This window comes from Anabrus simplex, chromosome 3 (assembly GCF_040414725.1).
Source record: "Anabrus simplex isolate iqAnaSimp1 chromosome 3, ASM4041472v1, whole genome shotgun sequence".
In the NCBI taxonomy this organism is placed as follows: Eukaryota; Metazoa; Arthropoda; class Insecta; order Orthoptera; family Tettigoniidae; genus Anabrus; species Anabrus simplex.
In genome coordinates, this window is record NC_090267.1 from 432,315,491 (window position 1) to 432,336,736 (window position 21,246).

General features: G+C 38.7%; 1 protein-coding gene across 2 annotated transcripts in view; it reads right to left on the reverse strand.

Moving 5' to 3' along the window:
- Positions 1–21,246, reverse strand: part of tho2 (THO complex subunit 2-like protein) — a 547,726-nt gene that overhangs the window by 277,689 nt on the left and 248,791 nt on the right. For both annotated transcript variants that reach the window (XM_067143459.2, XM_067143457.2), the window contains exons 15-16: positions 18,462–18,641; positions 4,383–4,547 (exon numbers count right to left, since the gene is read on the reverse strand). In XM_067143459.2, coding sequence (XP_066999560.2) covers positions 4,383–4,547; positions 18,462–18,641 — 345 coding nt within the window. The remainder of the gene's footprint in view (positions 1–4,382; positions 4,548–18,461; positions 18,642–21,246) is intronic.

The window sequence follows — 21,246 nt, forward strand, 5'->3', positions numbered from 1 at the left end:
CCTCCAGGGAATTTTTTTTGATGCAGTAGTAAATGTTAATGTAGCAATTCACATCATGTATAGCACTAGTGAGTGGTAAATCCTAAAGCAAGGCTCTGAGCAAAGCACAGGATTTTCAGGGAACTGAGGTCAAAAGTAAATGGAGTCAGTTCTCTTCCCCTTTTTGTGGCACAACTTACATTCCTTTCTCATTGATTTGCCTTTTGCATTTACCTTTTGTGTTGGAATTTGAAGGACCAGTAGAATAACTGTCAACGACACTTTCATCCATTATTATGCCATGTTTGAAAGCAACAGGTCATGAACCAATAACCTTAAACACGTACCATGAACCTCAACCTGAGTGCCATTACAGCAGAACAGAGCCCAATCACTGTGCCGACCAGTAAAGACAAGCAAAACCGGATCATACACAATGACGCAAATACGCGTCAACATCATGTAGCGAGGTAACAACGTAACGAACATACAAGTCAGACAGCGGCCAAGGTGTTAATAGAATCTGGTGGCAACACAACGACTGCACTTCATAAAATGAATGCAACAGAGTAAAACCTCGTTAATTTGAACTCAGCTGACTCGAAATATAGAATTCAAAGTAATCTTTTAAGTCCCAAGGATGCAAGATACTTTTTAAATTTTTATTTGAATTGCTTCTTTAAAAATACAGATAAATCATACTTCAAAAGTATTGCACCTGTCTAGTAAGTGGAAATTGGTGTTTCTTAATTAGAAACTACCAAGTGACTCCTTCCTCATATAATAATCGTCGCAATAGTGACCCTGCTCAACTTTAATTGTTGACACAAATAGTTTTGTCAGCATCACAAAGGAGGGTTTCTACTGTTTCAGTCAAACTCTTCTGTAATCTGCTGTTTCAGTCTCTATTGTTTTTATCAAGTGCAGACTCTCTCCAAAGAGTGAGTAAAAGTAACCTGCAAGTGAAGTTTCTGTAGGCTTGTTTTGTACAGACTATTATAAAAATTAATGTCACATTAAGTGAGTGCACACACATGTATTTGTATATATTGCATGTGATCTTTATAGGATTATTCTTTTACGTGATGTATTCTTCATGATAGGATTGTGATTATTTTAAATTGATTTTTGTACAATACTACGTTATCTGTGTTTTCATTAGCCTATGTTTTGATATAATCTATTCAAGTTGAACATGTATACATCTTCAGTCTGGGAAGCCATATTTGTTTATTTACTTACAGTGCTTAGTTACCACAGCACTCGAATGATCAGCTGATCACGTAAGATTAACTGAAGTTCATCTACCTCTGCTGACGACACATCGTGTACTGAGATGGATGATTCAAACAGAAGTAATGTTTCGGCTAATGACAAAAGTAATTCCTCTCAGCCCGTGTGGAACCGTTGCAGGCAACTGTTTAAGTCCCCTCGGGGGTGGGTGTGTGTGTGTGTGTGTGTGTGTGTGTGTGTGTGTGTGTGTGTGTGTGTGTCAATATTCATATATCAAAAGCACATCCGAATGAGCACCGAACACGGTTAGTGATAGCTGGGGCACCAAATCACCAAGTAGTACTGAAATAAATTTACGAACATCTGCAGAACAAGGGCATGAATCTAGAAAAGAAATAAAACAACAAAATACACGTAACTTGTACTACCAAGAGCAAATGGTGATATGGAGGGAAAGTGACATCAATGATTCTGAATGTTTCTTTTTTGTAGAAGACTTTCTAAAGTTTGTGTCAAGGTCAAATCCACAAAGGTAATTAGGTAATTAGTAAAAAGACAGCTGTAGTCATGCACTGTGGAAAAGAGAAAAAGAGAAGCCACGTGAACATAGACAGAACGGTTAGAGAATGTAGAACAGTTTATGTATCTGGGCAGCATTATTAATGGAAGAAATGACATCAACCCTGAAATTAATAACAGACTAAGTACAGGGTACAAAATTATATCATCAAGTAAGAACGGAATATAAGTTTCCTGAACCACGTTTCCTGAGTAAAATATTATTTTAAATATATATGCACTTGCTTAATCCACTCTCACACAGAAAGCAAATAAACTGCATTCCAGTCGTCAGCTAGTATGAGTTTGAGGATTTCCTGTAGAGCAAGGTTCCGTCTTAGGCCAGAGAGACCAGTGCATTTTGTGAGGATGTGGGCCACAGTGAATTCGGCAGCATATGGAACACATTGGGGGCATCTTCTCTCTTTTGGAATTACGAACCTCTCCTGAGCCTAAACACCTCAAGAGACAGAAAAGAAAAGACCGAGGGCATTCAAGATAGGGTGCTATTGCAGGATGTTCAAGATTCCCTAGGTCGACAAGTTATCGAATTATGAGGTACTGCGGAGAATGGGGGAAGAATCACCATGCCTTCAGAAACACATCCAAACCAGAAGAACTATTTGGACAGAACAACTTTTAAGATATTATGGCCTCATTAAAACAATAATCACGAAAAAGTTGAGGTTAAGAACAGCAGAGGCAGTCTGAAATTAGAGTACATCAACCAGATGTCTGATCCATAAGACTCTTAAAAGGAAGGCTACAAGCAGAGAAGTGTGGTGAGATGCTGCTAATCAACCGGGAGTTTATTGACAAACGAAGACAAACAGTGACCCGTTGTTTGTTACCAGGTTGAATGTTATGCAATCGGCGCGAGAATATTAGAGATTCAGGATTGACGGGCAATTCAAAATAGCGTAATTCAAAGTCCAATTTCTGAGTCTGAAGCACTTTGAATGATATTTTACTGTATATGGTTCACTTTACAAGGATGTTACAAAACAAAAACGAATTCCCTGTTTCCAAAACACATAAATTATCATCATCTCTGGTCTCTCTAGACATCACAGAGACAGGATACTGACATAGAGATGTTATCCAGGCACAAGATCATGAAAGTGTAACCAGCAAATATTGTGGCCAGGTAGATCTCCAAACATAATCCAAGTGATTTTTTATTTTTGGGGTATGATGTGTAATTAATGTTAAGTGTTGCAGCGGTTGAGAGCCAAACTTAATGGGAAGCAGGTACCTTGCTAGTCCAAGAGTAGTTCTCTCCTTCAGCTACTTGGATTTTCCAGCAAATGCCCTGTATTAACTAAGTCAATATCTCATGCTGTGAGTGATGGAAAGGAATCAAAAATGGCAAACAGTAATTTTAACAGTTTTTTTCAATCTCACTGTTTCAAGTCCTCATTGCATCATATTGAACTTTGGATAATTAGCTGAATGTTATAATAAAACTCTTGAGGTACAAAAGATAACTGTAGCAAAATATATATCCACGGGCAATAAATGGAGACTAGAGACTTACCATGCAAGCACACATATAACAACAAATTTTACAATTAAGATGCCCCAGCATAGGGTGAAATATAAAAGTGATTCATAAATTGACATTTTCGTGGCCCGTATTGATAGACATCATAATCCTTTGTTTTTTTTAGCAGTGTCAAAGGATACAAAGAGAAATTATCTTTTGCAGAGAATTTGCTCAGAGGAGAAGGCACATCTATCCACAAGGAAGACTTCTCTAACAGCGACAATTTGAATTTGAAAATACTAGATCATTAGTGTATTGTGTGTTACTCTCGTTATCACCAGATGGCTACCCTTCTGAGTGGGAAATGACAATGCCATCTTAACTCAAAGTTACTTGTTTCTTGTTCAATAAGTCTGTGTGTTGTGAAATAGACAGCAACGTCATCAGATTAATCGAAGACGATGGGGGAGGAATATGGCAGACAAAATAAATAACTTTCTATATTGAGAATGCTGTACAAATGATTTCAAAGAAGTCCTTTAAAATATCAACATTTTATTTATTTATTTATCTATCTATTTCATCCACCATATTCCTTCACCATCGTCTTTGATTAATCTGATGACCTTGCTATTTATTTCACAACACACTGACATACTGGACATGTATTGAACAGAAAACACCTTGAGGCTAGCACACAGGGAGCCATCTGGTACCACTTACAATAAACCAACCATATAGTATTTTCAAGTTCAAACCGTCACTGTTAGAGAAGTTTTCTTTGTGGACAGATGAGCTTTCTCTTCTAAAGGAACAGAGCAAAGTCTCCTGAAACACGGGAAAAATTCCAAAACATTATCAAGTCTAAGAAAGTGATTATTTTGAAGAATATTTGCCTTTAAAAAACAAAAAAAATCAAATATTCAACACTGAGAAATAAGAAATTTTTTTCTTTTCACTTTAAAATGTGCAGAGTTCTGCCAATAATTCATCCTTTCTCACTGCTTGGTGATATTATTGCTATTCTGAATTTCAAACATTATATTCTAGAGTTAATGGTTCAAATGACAATATTAAACTCTATAAGACACTTTCAAAATAAATATGTATTTTTTTTCTCACTCACATTAATTGCATGGGTGAACATAGGCCGAGCCAAAAAGAACGCAACATCAGCGTGCATGTGGTAATCAGCCAACATACTATGGATGGATGGTAGCTTAGTAACATATTCTTCCATGGATAAAGTTGAGCCAAGAAATGTGCCAAACTGGACAAGGGTATCTTGACACTAGAAAATCAAACAAGTAAAAATAAATTAAAAGAACTGTAGAAACCAAAATATAATCTAACAATAAAAACCTCAACAAAATCATCTTTAGTTCATAATTTGCACATTATCAGATACACAGATGCTTTCCTTACTTCAGTTGACCTTCCAAAATGATGAGACTGAAAATGAAAATTTAAGACCTGCAAATATAATGTACAAATGATTTAACAATCTGGCCCAAAGCAGGCTTGCCATCACAGAAATGAAATTATTCATTTATTACAAAAAAAAAGTAACTGATCAAATGACTTTCTATATTGAGAATGATGTACACTCTTCTGTTCTGTTTACTGATATAATGGAAGGTAGTGTGTAACTGTTTAAAACAAATACAGAATGATTATTCCAGTAGACTACTGAAAGCTCTGTCCGCCTCCGTAGCGTAACGGTTAGTGTTATTAGCTACCGTCCTCGGGGGCCCGGGTTCAATTCCCGGTACTGCCAGAAATTTAAGAATGGCAGGAGGGCTGGTATGTGATTGAAATGGTACATGCAGCTCACCTCCAATGGGGGTGTGCCTGAAAAGAGCTGCACCACCTTGGTATGAGGACACGAGTTGGCATGTGCACTGAAAGCTCTTGGCAAGGGTGCTCTACAAAATTATGCCTGCATGACGTCCCACATTTCTCACGATCGTATAATGAGGCTTTAGTTTCCACATTATTTACAACTACCCTTCGAGTGTTTTACTACCTTCACCTTGACCATGTCTTTTGCAAGACATTTTTTCATATGATATTGCTTTTATTTTGTTAAAGGAAAAATGTATGTACTATCGCATTAGGAGAAATAACAGACAAATTTAATCGAACCATTTTATTAGAACTTCAAAATTTATATAAGAAGCAGTTTTAGTATTGGAACAAATGATTTTAGAATGACCAGAGACAGTGCTCCATTGACATTTTATCATGATTTTATCAAATGAATTCCATTTTCACATTACGTGTTCCAATATTTTAAGTAACAAGGTCACAAAGCTAATTTTGGAGCTTCTTTTTTAATATTATGTGTAATATTTTCAAGATTGTATTAAGGCTGAGGATGCCCTCTAAAAAGGGCGAAACAAGTCCCGAAAATGTCAAGTGTTACTATATATTTGTAACCACATATAAGTGGACAAAAAAATATTGAATAGGTGGATTAATAAATACGTTCATTGGTTTTTTAGTCATAAGTAGTATGTTCCGAGCTGTCAACGGAGAGATGGCGTGGAATGACATTAGTAGGCGAATAAGTTTGAGTGGTGTCTTTAAAAGTAGAAAAGATCACAATATGAAGGTAAAGTTGGAATTCAAGAGGACAAATTGGGGTAAATATTCATTTATAGGAAGGGGAGTCAGGGATTGGAATAACTTACCAAGGGAGTTGTTCAATATATTTCCAATCTCATTGAAATCATTTAATAAAAGGGTAGGAAAACAAGAGATAAGGAATCTGCCACCTGGGCGACTGCCCTAAATGTAGATCAGTATTGACTGATTGATTGATAAACAGGATTTTTGTTCCTGAACATCAACAATTGGTAGGACTGGTCCTGCGCTTCTGCTATACTTAGGTGGGACTGTTAGGAGTAGGGAGAGCATGCCGTTAAGATATTTCCCGCTGTTTCCTCAGTAACGTTCACGATGTCGGAGCAAAAGGTGCACCCCTCCACTGTGCAACGCATAATTATAAAATTTCTTGCACGTGAAGGAGTTACAGTTGCGGAAATTTGCCAGAGATTGACTGCACAGTTTGGTGATCAAACATTGTCAAGGACACGTGTGTGTAAGGAGTGGCAGAGGAAAGGGGAGGCAGCACCAGTGAAAGCCAAGACTCAACCATCAGATGACAAGGTTCTTGCAACCGTTTTTTTAATCGGTGAGGCATTTTGATAATTGATTTTTTTGCATGAGGTTACCTAAGTGGGAACACAAAGGAAATACAGAAGTGCTGAATTATCTTAAAAGCAGATATATATTGGAATACATCTATGAATACCAGCAAAATTGGCTAGAACACCTAAACAGGATGGACAGAAGAAGGATCCCCAAAGCAGTCATAAACTACTGTCCTGGTGGGAAGAGATATCTGGGACGCCCCAGGAAGAGATGGCGTGAAAATGCAAATCTTTTGTATAGACCGTAACAGTTCTTCTATAGGACTAATACATGAAAGGATGATGATGATTTTTTTGCATGAGCGACGCACAATCAATCCTGTTGAACGAGGCGAGGGTTGCATATCGCCGCAAAAGACGAGACCAACCGATTGACAATGCACGGTTCCATACTGCAGCACTAACTGTCTCCAATCTATAGGAAATGCACTGGACTAAACTTGATCATCCCCCTTACAGCCCGGACTTATCGCCCTGCGATTTCCTTTGTTCAGACCGTTTAGGGCTGATTGTATAAATATCACTGACTGGAGATCAGTTTTAATCTAAGTTCAGAAAATGATCGAACATCAGACCGGTGTCGTGTTGTATAACACCGATCTAAGATCAACTAATCGAAGTTCAGTTTTGATTCCAGTTCATAGGTGAGCGCTTGGTAACAGCGCAGAAACAGCTGAGTATCGCGAGTCACATTGAACAGTGTGAATCTCTTTTCCTTCATATTCTAGCGAAAGAAAGAAAGAAAGAAAGAAAGAAAGAAAGAAAGAAAGAAAGAAAGAAAGAAAAAATTACTGAAATGAAGCAGCAAAAGGAGGACAACGATGCCATAGTTTAAATTGCACCGGGTAAGTTGGCTGTACGGTTAGGGGCGCGCAGCTGTGATCTTGAAACCAGGAGATAGTGGGTTCGAGCCCCACTCTCGGCAGCCCAGAAGATGGTTTTCCGTGGTTTCCCATTTTCACACCAGGCAAACGCTGGTGCTGTACCTTAACTAAGGACACGGCTGCTTCCTTACCACTCCTAGGCCTTTCCTATCCCATCGTTGGCGTAAGACCTATCTGTGTCGATGCGAAATAAAGCCAATTTTGAAAATTATAAAAATTTTAAAAAACCACGAGGTAACTTCACTCTTTGCCCCATACTGAGACAAGGGAACCGTCTTTACACAACCCCAAATATTCTTCCTATTGCTGACCCAATTGCTTTATGAGCTTCATTATAAGCTCGCTCTGCAGCTGTTTCGACATAAAGTACTGCAGTCAGCAGGTAACGACAAAACTGATAGCCACTATCTCCCAGGAGTAAGCCTATGCCTTCTGGAATGTCCCCTGTTTCGAAATGAGCATGCACTCGTAAATTAATGAAGATATTGCAATGAAAAGAAATACAAAGACTCCAAGGAGTATACAGGAACAAGAAACTTGCTGTAAAGAACATTGTAAGGGTAGAAAAAGAGAAGAAATGGAATGAGTTTGCAAACAAACTGGAAGAAGACAGTAGAGGATATATGAAATTGCTATACAAAGTAGTGAAAAACAAGCGAAGGGATCAAGAGACCATAAAAGCAATAGAACGTGATGATGGAACTCTGGCACAAGAAGAGGGAGAAATTAAACAGGAACTCAAGATCTATTTCGAAAAGTTGCTGAATGGAGATACAGAAAACATAACAACGGATAAAGGAGAGCCAAGTCGAGGAACCACAACTGAACCACCAATTATATGGCTTGAGGTTGAAAATGCGCTCAAGAGCATGAAGAAAGGAAAGGCAGTGGGCATAGACGAACTAAGTGCAGATATGCTGAAAGCGTTGAGAATTCCAGGAATACAATAGCTCTACAGACTGCTCAACAAGATATGGGAGGAAAATACTATCCCTGAGGACTGGAAGATGGGCATCATTGTACCTCTGTTCAAGAAAGGAAGCCGACGAAAATGTACTAATTATTGTGGTATTACACTACTGTCTCATGTCCTGAAAATATTGGAAAAAATAATAGAGACCAGAATCAGAAATATTGTTGAACCAATTTTGGAAGAAGAGCAGTATGGTTTCAAACCAGGAAGGTCAACTACAGACCTTATATTTGCAATTAGGATGCTAATGGAAAAATACTGGGAGAAGAACAAGCCTTTATTTCTAATATTTTTGGACACTGAGAAAGCCTACGACAGTGTACCAAGGGAAGGAATTTGGCCATGCATGAAAGAACTTCAGGGGCGAGACAGCCTCATAGACAAAGTCAAAATGTTGTATAGTGGGAATAGAAGTTGCATTCAAGTAGGACGTGGTTTGTCGGACTGGTTTGAAACAAAGAGAGGAGTGCAGCAGGGCAGCTCATTGCCACCACTTCTATTTATTATTGTGATGGATGTAGTAATGAAATCTATTAAAAGGAAAGAACATGGAGATATCAAACCCTTCATATTTGCAGATGATGATGTGATCTGGAGTGACTCCAAAGAGGAACTGGGAGAGACAATGCAAAGCTGGAATGAGGACTGTGTATGGGGAAGGAGCAGAACCAATAGTCATGTTAAATGAAGCCCGACTGGACAGCGTTCCAGTTTCCAAATACTTGGGTAGCATTTTTATCAAATGACAGCCTAGCAAAACACGAGGTGAACAATCGAATCAATAAGGCAACACAATTTTACCACCAGGTAAGACACCTGCTGTGGAATGAGCAAATACCCATGAAAACAAAAATGACGTTGTACAAGTCTTATTATACACCAATTATTACATACAGTCTCGAAACCACAACACTGACCAATAGATATAATTCCAAACTCCAGGCAGATGAAATGAAATTCCTACGCACTATGATCCCGAAAACCAGGAAAGACAAGATTAGGAATGAGAAAATTAGAGAAGTAGGAATAGATGATTCTCTCCTCAGTAAGATCCAGATATCAAGACTGAAGTGGTTTGGTCACATGAAGAGGATGCCAGTGAACAGAACTGCAAGGAATGAATTTGACAGAAAAGTAGAAGGAAGATGACCTGTGGGAAGGCCACGAAGGAAATTGATAGATTTAGTTAAGAACGATGTACTGCTGTGAGGTCATGATCGGGACAAGTTGGTGGAGGAGGAATGGTACAAGGACAGGATGAGATGGAGGAGGCTCATATACCACACCCGGGAAACTGGACATGATTTAGGATGATGATGATGATGACTGCCATCGTGAGCAGATCCTAGCCATCTTGTACGATATTTAGGGACCTGAGCCGATCATCACAAATAACAAACATTTAACGAAAACCACCCATGACGATTCCTATAAACTTCTGCGTTATCACCCCCAGGATATATTTGTCGTCAACGGCGGCTCACGACACGCCTTCCGCGTATTAACGAGAGAGCGAACGGGTTCGAATGGGATTCGAATCCGCGAACTCCAGGGTAGAAAGCCTGTGATTTAAAAGTAGCAGGCATATGGACTCATGTATATATGAAGGGAAATGATAGGAGAGTTTGTGTATATTCATAACTCATAATTCATAAATGACAGTAATAATAATAAGAGAAATAACAGAATATTTCAAAGAAGGATTTAGAATATTCGATGTTGCTTTGGGAGCTCGTAAGCCAAGAGCTTTGTGTCTCAATATTATGAAACATTGTGTAAGTCAAATGCGCACTTCTTTTGGGTTAGAAATATACAGAGTCACGTGTAAGAGACGTAGAAACAGCTTCCAAATGTTCTAGAACAATGTGTGTAATGCAACGTGACAGGGTGGTTCCGTGCGCAACAACCAATCGGAGAACAGTGCAGTTGTGACGTGAACTAGTGACTTGTGGTGGTGGTATATGAATCAGTAGGATTATTCGAGAAAGAATAGAAGAAACTATATAACTGGGTAACTTGTAAACAACAGGGCTTTTTGACTCACGACACTCGAAGAAGACTTTTGGACTAGTAGACCTCAAAGGAGGCTTTTCGACGGTAGGCAGTATCGCGCAAAAGAGTGAATAGTTAATTAGGGAGAACTGTTGGAGTACTGGTAAACTTAGCATTCAGTCGCAGACGCAGTAAAGTGATAGTAAGATAGAGGGGTATCAGGCTCTTGAACTGAGTGTGACTTGTTGCTGAACAATCACAAAGATTCTCCACACCGATTGTCAAAGTAGGTGTTGGAATATCAGCTTATAGACTAGCAGCTTAATTGTAATTGGGATAATTCACGTCGCCGCGAAGATTAACGAGTTCCAGGGATACCTACGCAGAAGAGAAGACAAGAAGAGAAGAGTGAAGACGTCAGCTGTACAAGAATCAGCTATACTCCGTAGTTAAGTATTCAACAGTAAATATATGCATTATAAGTATTCTTGTGTGTACGAGGAACAAGACTTAAAGACATTCTCATAGATCTGAAGTTGAGAAGGGATTGAGAGTAAATGGTGTCAGAGATTTTATATTGTATGTATTATTGTATATATTGATGTGTGAATATCCTGGGTGTAGAATATAATTAGTGTTTAAACTTTGCCAATCTGACTATACGCTCCCAGAACTCCGAACCCAAGTCCTCAGCCTGTTGTACATCCCTTAGGGTCACGACATATTATAGGTATGTGGGTACAATCTATAGCGCCTAGGACACCAGGGAAGTGTTGTACATCGAAAATATCACGCATGATTTACCTCACGTCAATTTGTTCGGAAGGCATTTTGATAAACTCGTGTTTCAGCGCAGCAATAAGATTAGATACTGGTACACGATGAATGGCTCTGCAGACTGTCGCTGCGTCTACACGCAGTAAATCACCAACGACTAACTGAAAACTTCCCGTGGCAAAGAATCTCAAAGTTAGTAATAACACGTGCATTGGAGACAAAGGTAATTATCTTGGTAGGTTTAACTAGAATATCACGCAACCTGAGTTCCACCAGCTGTTCCACGTTATCTTTTCCCAAGCGATCCCTCAGTTTAAACTTCTTATCACCGAGCTCGATAGCTGCAGTCGCTTAAGTGCGGCCTGTATCCAGTAATCGGGAGACAGTGGGTTCGAGCCCCACAGTCGGCAGCCCTGAAGATGGTTTTCCGTGGTTTTCCCATTTTCACACTAGGCAAATGCTGGGGCTGTACCTTAATTAAGGCCACGTCCGCTTCCTTCCACTTCCTAGGCCTTTCCTATCCCATCGTCGCCATAAGACCTATCTGTGACGGTGCAACGTAAAGCAAAATAGAGAAGGAAAAAAACTTCTTATCACTCAATTATCTCATTGGATTTCCTCTTTCACAGAACACACGGGGAGCCTGACAAAATTAATAATTTACATCAACAGAAGATATATATCTGAGGAATCAGAGGAATCAGACATCTGTAAAATACGAATGAGATAAGATAATAATGTAAGCAATTTATCGAGGTTATGTTATAGAATTATTACACTACAGTAAAACAATCAGCTGTTCTTGTATTTCAAGTAGAAAACAACTCCTTGAACTAAGATCAAATAGTTTGATTGGAGAAATTTCTCCAGTCGAAGTTGATCTTAGTTCAGTGCGAATTCATCTCAGATTAACATTTATACAATACAAATGTCCAAGTTTTGCATGAACCAAAATTAATTTCGTCTCTGATCTAAGATCAAACGGTTTATACAATCGGCCCTCAAGAAGCTCTAGGAGGGCAACAATTTAAAGACGACGAGAGAGTGGAAGACTTCGTGCCTAACTGGCTGGTGGCAGAACCCTGTTGTTTTTACGATGAGGGCGTCAAAAAGCTGCCCATATGCTGGGACAAATGCATTTCCAAAGCAGGAAACTATGTAGAAAAATAAATTGTAATTGCCTTGTTTTTTTCACAAAATGAATTTAAATAAAAAATAAAATCCTGTTTATACTTGATCCCCCTTTGTACTGCAAAAAACGACAAAATTAATGTATTTTCTTCACCTGAGATAATTACGAGTTCAACAGCTTTAATACAAAACACTACATGAAACCAATGACATTATAATGGACAATATATTTCATCTCAGTTAATTTAACACAAAAATCTTAAAATACATCAACGAAATTTACTCACATGACATAATTTGTTTATGCATATGACTAATTAAAACTTTTAAGTAAAGAGTACCGTATAATCCCAAATACCATCCGCCACCGAATAAGACCCACACCCTAAATTTGAGACAGTAAAATACAGAAAAAATAAAAAATAAAATAACTTGCATACCTATTTAATTTTCTTCATATATATACCACAAATATAAATTCAAACAGCTTACAATTAATAAAATCATCACAAAAATTGTAAATAAAATCGGTCCAATACTCGGATCATTCACAATTCACTGTCGTCATCTGAAGTTTCACCATAGGAACTTTCGTCGCTGGCATCTTTCCACAAATAGTCGTCCTCACTAATGTCCACTGAATTTGAAATTACACATTTCTTAAAGCTTTTGGACACTAGATCGTTGGGAATGCGTGCCATGCAGTCTTGATCCAGCTGCACATCAGTCCCACTTCAGGCCTCTTCACTCGTCTGGTTGGTGTTAACGCGTGATCACCATCAGACATCCATTTAGTGTACAACTGTTTCATTGCAGTTTTGAAAGACGGTTCACGCACACATCAAACAGCTGTAGAATAGAAGCGAGTCCTACGGGAATTATTGCAAGATCGGCTTTTCCTTTCCTCATCATATCTTTTACGGCGTCAGTTGTATGTCCTCGGTTAACTGTCCAACACAAGCATGTTTCATTTTTGTAACAAACCTCACAGGTGATGTTGCCAAATGCACTTCACCCAGTCCTCAACTGATGCACTGTCCATCCAGCCAGACTCGTGTTCTAACAATAACACCGGACAGCAAGTTTCCTTTCGGAAGTGTTTTCCTTTCCAGAACCACATACAGAGGGAGCTTGGTTCCATCCGCTAACACGCACAACATTACCGTGGATCACTGCTTTTTGTTACCACCTGTTCTGAACCCTTTAGAACCCTACATATCCACTGTATTTTCCAAAGGCATATCAAAATAGACAGGTGTCTGGTCAGCATTCCCAATTTGCGATAGCAAATCAGAATTTTACTTCCTCAAATGAATAATGTGACGCTGAAAGGCCATTAATTCTTCTTCATACGCCCGAGGGAGACGTTGTGAAATAGACGTACGTCTCCGAATGCACAATCCCATTCTCCGATAGAAGTTTCGGATCCACCCACGGCTTGCAGTAAAACCCTGCGTTTTGAGTTGAGATCTCCAGTGGTTTCAATCGACACATTTCACTAGAAACACCATATCTTAACTCACGTTTTTCTATTACAAATTTGTGGAGTCATTCTTCAATTTCCGGTAACACTGCACTCCGCCCTCGGAACGCTCTGCGATCGTCGTTAATTTTTACAAGTTTTTCCTTCTTCTTCCGCCAAACATGAATACACGATCCATCAATATCGTACTTTCTCCCAACGGCACGATTTGCGTATATTTCAGCTTTGCTTACAACTTTAAGTTTCTCACTCACAGTAAATGACCACAGATGCCATTTTGAATCCATCGCTTACTATCGAGATAGCACTTTCACGGGACAGATTCTGAACTTGAATGTGAGCGAGGTACACTTCAGTAACCAACAGCCTCAACTCTCGCAAAGTACGATATCCCGCGAGATAAGCTATTCGCGCACCCAAGCATGCCAGCAACACTTGTGAAACAAATTAAGATCAAGCATCCGCAGCAGCGGCTTTCATATTTACCGCATATTTACCCATATTATTTGATTTACCATATTTCATTACCTTACATTTTGCGTTCACATGCCACTGTAACCGTACTGGGAAAAAAAAAATTGATCTTGTTTTCTAGAACGCGACACTTCCGTAACCAACAGTCTCGACTCTCGCAAAGTACGATATCCCGCAAGATCAGCTATTCGCGCACCCAGCATGCCAGCAACAATAAGACCTGAATGCCTGTTTACATGTGGTATATTGAGTACGGTAACCGTATTCAAATCTATTTCAATGCTCCATATAAATGTAGTAAATATTTACAAGAATGAACGGCTTGAATACGACCCACACCCAAGATTTAGAACCAATATTTTGGGGGAAAACGTTAGGTGGTATTTGGGATTATACGGTATGTTGTTGCATAATGCACAGAAGTTATTTACACCATCAGACAAATCTTTCAGTTTGATTTAACAGCTAAAGTTGTGGCTTGCTTTGTTTTCTTCACAAAATCAATAGAATATTTGTATAACATGCTTCAGAACTTCTTCAAAATTGAAATGGCTTCCAGAGTTCCACTGGACATCGATGACCTGAACTGTGTCCTGTTCTTCTTAATCAGCCTAAAACTTTGTTCAAAATATGCATTACTATGTGATATGGTAACAACAGATAGCATTAATCTAGAGATCCTGTTTTATTTAAGATGTCCACAAGCTCCACAGATACTCAACAACTGCGCCCATTTTGAATCATTTGTAGCTTGCTACTTCCAACATTTAGATAAGTCACCTATCTGAAGAGCCGTAAACTGGCTTTGGAATTCATTCACAGTGTCATCTTTTGTTCTGTTTTCTCTTTTACACAAAATAACAGGAAACTTCTCCAAAACAGTAATTAACAGAAGAAAACTGTGCTTCCTCAATGGTATCAAGTTTAGCAACCTGTGCATGTTTTAGCACATCATTCTTAAAAGGAAACTTGTTAATCATGTAGTCACAGGCTGCATAGAAATAGTTTCTGACTGACAAGAACAACAGATTTGTCTTCATCTTGTAGAGTCTTAACACATTGCTGTCCGCTCACGTATCAATACGTGTTTCCAAGCACAGTGCTCTGCAGCCGATCACGTATGAATACGTGTTTGTGCAAGTCTGTCTTCTGATGCCATCTAACGGTTATTGAGGAACTATTTGGAGATTTACGTTGATGTGCCTAAATGGTAGAAAATCTACGCTTCTTTTAGTACTGGTTTTGCCCGTTTTAGTGCGTCAGTGGCATTTGTTTATGCCTTTGAATATCTTCCGTGTATCCATCAATGCTAGTAAACAAAAATGGCAGCGCCGGTAAACAAAAACAGTGGACTGACTCCTGGTGATACTATACATGAATTATACGCTGAAAATTTGTCATATGTTTCCCGTAATTATGAGGAGAGTGAAGATGAATTGTCTAATGATAATTCTAGTGCTAGCGTCATGCATTTATGTGGAAGTGATGCGTAGAATGACACGTTTATTGCACCATGCGAGGAATGACCTGATGCTTCAGATAGCAAAGATGGTCTAGATGTAAGTACTGTTGATAATATTCTCCCTATTTCTGGCAGTGAGTGGCCCAACAGGATATTATACTGTTTTTGGAGTCTTTCTCGTGGAAGCCTGGCGTTAATACTTCGCCGAGTGAACCTGAAAATATAGATTGTGATGTCAAGTTGTTCATTTGTAATGATTTGTTGGCGTATATAGTGGAGGTATCAAACAGATATCATTACCAAAATGAACCGAAATATAAAATCTCACCAAAAACTTTAAAGAGGTCAGATATAACTATGAATGAACCTAAAATTATTAAATTATAATACCCTGCAATAACTCCATGTCCCTTCCAAAACCTTCTGGCCACAGGGGCCAGTTATACGTCAGATGGGCCGGACAGCAATGTGTTAAACAAGTTTGAGGTTTGAATGCCATTAACCAAATCTTAATCATTCTTCTAGTTCTGGATTGGGTGATACTGGACATCAAGCAATGCAAACCGATTAACTACACATGGCTTGACAAACTTGATGAGGATCTTCAATACAGTGAAAACTTATCAGTGTGTTCCTCATTAACATGTTTTCGGGCTTAGCACGTCGTAAATTGAAAGTCCTGATACTCATCGTATTAAATCTATATAAAAATACCTCAACGTGTCATAAATTTTTGCTATTACTGCTTACTACGATCACATTTTGTTACTGTATTTGTTATCGCTTGTGAAAGAAATGTGATTTTCATCTCGGGTAAGAGCCATCACTACAGCTGTGTAACTATGGGAAAAGGCCTTCCTGAACTTCAAAGGATAAGTTGCACTTTCGGGAAGCAAGCCGTTAGCCTCAGGAATGTTCACTTTTGCTTGCTGGTTAACAGTGATATCACTGAATAGCAGATTGAGCCTGTTTGTGCCTTTATTTCGCATTCCATTCAGAAGGTAGAAATGTATTTTGTGTTGAGTGGTACCGTGAAGTGTGGTTAATATTTGTCGCATGATACAATAGCCTAGCCATGCGTCCTGGTGGGTGTGCTAAGTACCAACTGATGAGCCCAAGTTAGCACATAGGGCAAAATGCAGGCAACCAAAAAGGAGTTAGCTGGAAAATTTATAATGTCCAATAACGGACCATTAAATTGGTATTGTAAGTGGTATGTTCCGAGCTGTCAGTGGAGAGATGGTGTGGGAGGACATCAGTAGACGCATAAGTTTGAGTGGTGTCTTTAAAAGTAGAAAAGCTCACAATATGAAGATAAAGTTGGAATTCAAGAGGACAAATTGGAGCAAATATTCGTTTATATGAAGGGGAGTTAGGGATTGGAATAACTTAGCAAGGGAGATGTTCAATATATTTCCAATTTCTTTGCAATCATTTAAGAAAAGGCTAGGAAAACTAGAGATAGGGAATCTGCCACCTGGGCAACTGCCCTAAATGCATATCAGTAGTAACTGATTTATTGATTGATTGACTGATTGATTGATTGATTGATTGATTGATTGTTGTGTTCAACTAAAAAAGAAGTAAACAAACACTCGGCCTTGATTACATCGTAAACATTATCTCCGGCTTCAACAAAAAAAATAAATATATTTTCTGATTTTCTCACTTAGATTTCAAATTACCAAGATGTTTATTACACATTATCCGATTGGTGAGGTTGTTTTCCACCATATGCTATGTTAATATTGCAAGGGCACACAGTACAAAACACAAGTTTTTCTCCTTTTCTAGATTTCAGTATGCATGGGAAATCCAAAACACCTGATGATAATGTTTTATCATAGATTTACTCATGATTACCGATAAATAACATGATCATCAGACAAAATAAGCAACAAACACAATTCACATTACTCTACAACACGTAGCAATAAATATGAAGCAAATTAAGCGATGAACATAATTCACATGTTATTCCATAATTACAACACGACCTACGCTTTGTAATTCATGGTGAAGTACAAAAGAACTATTTTTTATACAGGACGGTAATAGTTATCAAACAAATCAATTCATTTAACAAGAAGCCAACGGTTATCCAAGCGTTAGTCTCTTTCAACACAAACAAATCAATATCGATCAACTATGTTCAGGATGCGTCTCCTATTTCTCATCAAAGACTAAAATTAAGATGAATATAAATCAAAGCGATGTATCAAATATTCGCTGGTAAGACAGCATGTACTGGTGGCCTGCGGAAGCTTGTTCTGGCACAAATTATAAAAATAAGATCTTGGTAAGTAAAATTATAAAATATAAAAGATCATCCATACAACCGTAAAACACACTGCCTTTTCATGATTTTTACAGGAAAACCATAAAAGTTGGAGGGTATGTCACTGTATATTTTCAAGCTTCCTGTCCGACTCGTTGGCTGAATGGTCAGCATACTGGCCTTCGGTTCAGAGGGTCCCGGGTTCGATTCCCGGCTGGGTCGGGGATTTTAACCTTCATTGGTTAATTCCAGTGGCCCGGGGGCTGGATGTTTGTGCTGTCCCCAACATCCCTGCAACTCACACATAACACTATCCTCCACCACAATAACACGCAGTTACCTACACATGGCAGATGCCGCCTACCCTCATCGGAGGGTCTGCCTTACAAGGGCTGCACTCGTCTAGAAATAGCCACACAATATTATTATTATTATTATTATTATTATTATTATTATTATTATTATTATTATTATTACTATTATTATCAAGCTTCCTAACAAAGGAGCACACATATAATTAAACAAGTATACAATACCTGATCATACAACTTTCCCACCAATTTGAGATGGCTCTTGTCAGTCTCCTTGTATACTACACAGTAACGCTGCTGAGCCATCAACAAACACAAAGCTACAGCCAGATTATGTTCGGACAAAGCTTCCTTAAGACGCAGAGATGACTTTTTCGTGTTCCTCACTTGACTGAAGTAACCAGCCTGAAACAAAATAACACACACAATAATGCAAAGACCAAACCCAGAGTACACTTGTGTTTTTGTGATTTTTCAGGTATACCTACATTTCACAAAAATTGTAATGGCTCTTAAATTTATATCTATAGTTAACAAATGTCAAATGGATGTACATTTTCTCCCCAACAATTTTTTAAAATAAAAACTGACATACATACATTGGAACCTCGATAATTCAAAATTGGTCAATTCAAAATGTCGCCTAATTCGAAGAATCTCTCGTACCCCGAAACACGAGGTATGGTTTTGCATATTATTTAAATCGCTTAATTCGAAATATAGATAATTTGTAATTCGAAGAACAATGTTGGTCCCAGTATTGAAATTCAGACTTTTAATTCGAAATTATCCTTCACTTTGTTCAAAATAGTATTTTACGGCATGATTTGAATTAAAAATTCTCCGTGACATGATAGAACGTGTCTTCCAGAACGTGCAAGCGTATCTTTCCGCACTTTGACTTTGGTGGTCTACAGCGTGCTTCAGAGTTGCCAAGTTCTAGTGAAATCATAGTTCTTTTGTATTCTTGTAGTTACTCATTTTACTTAAAGTTTTAGTGTGCAGTTATAAACTTCAAAGTTGTTATATTTTTTTAACACTGTGTTTTAGTTTATTGTTACAGTATTTCAGTTTGGGGCACATGTGTTCCTTTTTTGTGTAGCGAGATGACTAAGCATCGATATTCTTCCAAGACACTCAGCGAGAAAGTGAAAATTATAAGGGAGGTCGACAAAGGACCAAAAAAAAAAAAAAAAAAGAAAACTGAAATAGCTAAAGACTTTGGAATTCCTGTGTCCACCCTTTCAACATTAAAAAAAAAAAAATCGTGACAGCATAGAAGCTCAGGAAATACAGGGTGTAAATAAAGCAAAGCGAATGCACATTCGAGGAGCTAAAAACTCTGATTTGGAAGTACAATTGATCAAGTGATTTCGGCATGTTCGGGTGAACAATATCCCTGTCGATGGTGAGATTATAAAGGGGAAGGCGAATGAACTGATGCTAAAGATGGGGTTTGAGTTTCAGAGTTCAAATGGGTGGATTCAGCGTTTTAAGGAACGGCACAATATCGCGTGGCAGGCATTGTGCGGAGAAGCAGAATCAGTGAACAATGAGCAATGAAGACAGTTCGCGAAAAAGCGTGGCTCACATTATCAATTCATATGCACCGAACAATATCTTCAGTGCCGATGAGACTGTATTGTTTTTTAATGCCGAGCCCGAACGGCCTTATGGTTTTAAGGGAGAGGAGTGCCATGGCGGGAAATCTTACAAGGACAGGTTCAGAGTCCTTTTGTGTTGCTATGTGAACGGAAGCGAGAGACTTCCTCCCCTCATCGTAGGCAAGTTCGAGAAGCCACAATGTTTAAAGGGCATCAGGCACTTTCTGTGCAAATACAAGTCGTCTAAAAATTCCAGGATGACAGGCAAAATTTTTGAGGAGTGGCTGGTATGCCTTGAGAGCAAAATGGCATGCCACAACAGAAAAATACTTCTGTTGTTGGATCAGTGCACTGCACACAAACATAATTTAATTTTAAAACATGTGCATCTTCTTCTTCTGCCAGTCAACACTACGAGCTACTTGCAGCCCCTAGATCAAGGTATAATTTAATCTATGAAATGTGCCTACAGAAAGCGACTGGTGCGTTACTTTCACCGTGAAGTTTCTAGAAATATTCCAGCGGGAGAAATGTACAAATGGAATGAGACTGATGCAATGCGGAGCGTGACAGTTGCCTGGGATGCTATTGCTTCATCAGCAATCACGAACTGCTTCGTCAAGTGTGGTTTTTATTCGTTAAATGAAGTACAAGAAGGAGAAGAAGAAACGATAATGAAGATGATTGGGAGGAGTTATGGCAGAAATCCGATGTCGGTATGACTTTCTCCAAATACATCGCCATTGACCATGCGGAGACTACTTGTTAGGAACGGAGTTGGATCAAAACTGTGGAGCCAGGTAAATGCAAGTGCAGTATGGATAGCTGTACCCCAGGACGCAATTCGCGCCTTATACACGCCGATGCCATCACACATGAAACAAGTTACCAGTGCCCATGGAACAGTGCCTACTAGGCAACAGGACACATGCTGAACCTAGGTGAGTGAAATGCTAATCGTTTCTGCAGAACATACTAATGAACATGCCCTGTGAATATGAACTATCTATCTCTAGTCTTTCAAGGTGTTCTGTCTTTTATGAACAAGTTTACATACATACATACATACATACATACATACATTCATTACATACATACATGATGTACCCATCCAAATGGTACCTTACGAGAACGAAACAATATTTGGTTTAATTTGCATTTTATTCATGCATACACACGGACCAGTTAACAGCTGATAGCAAGCCATCCCACCGAGGGCAATGTGAGCCGGAACTGGGTCGAGCGGTCAAGGACACGTGGGCTACGTCACAGCGGTGTGCTAATGTCATGCGAGAATTTTGGAGAAGGGGGTTTCAGAATTCTAGAATGATCCGTACTCTTGTAAGAGGGAACAGATCACAGTTAAGCTGCAATCTCAACCAATAACAACTCTAATTAGGAGATTA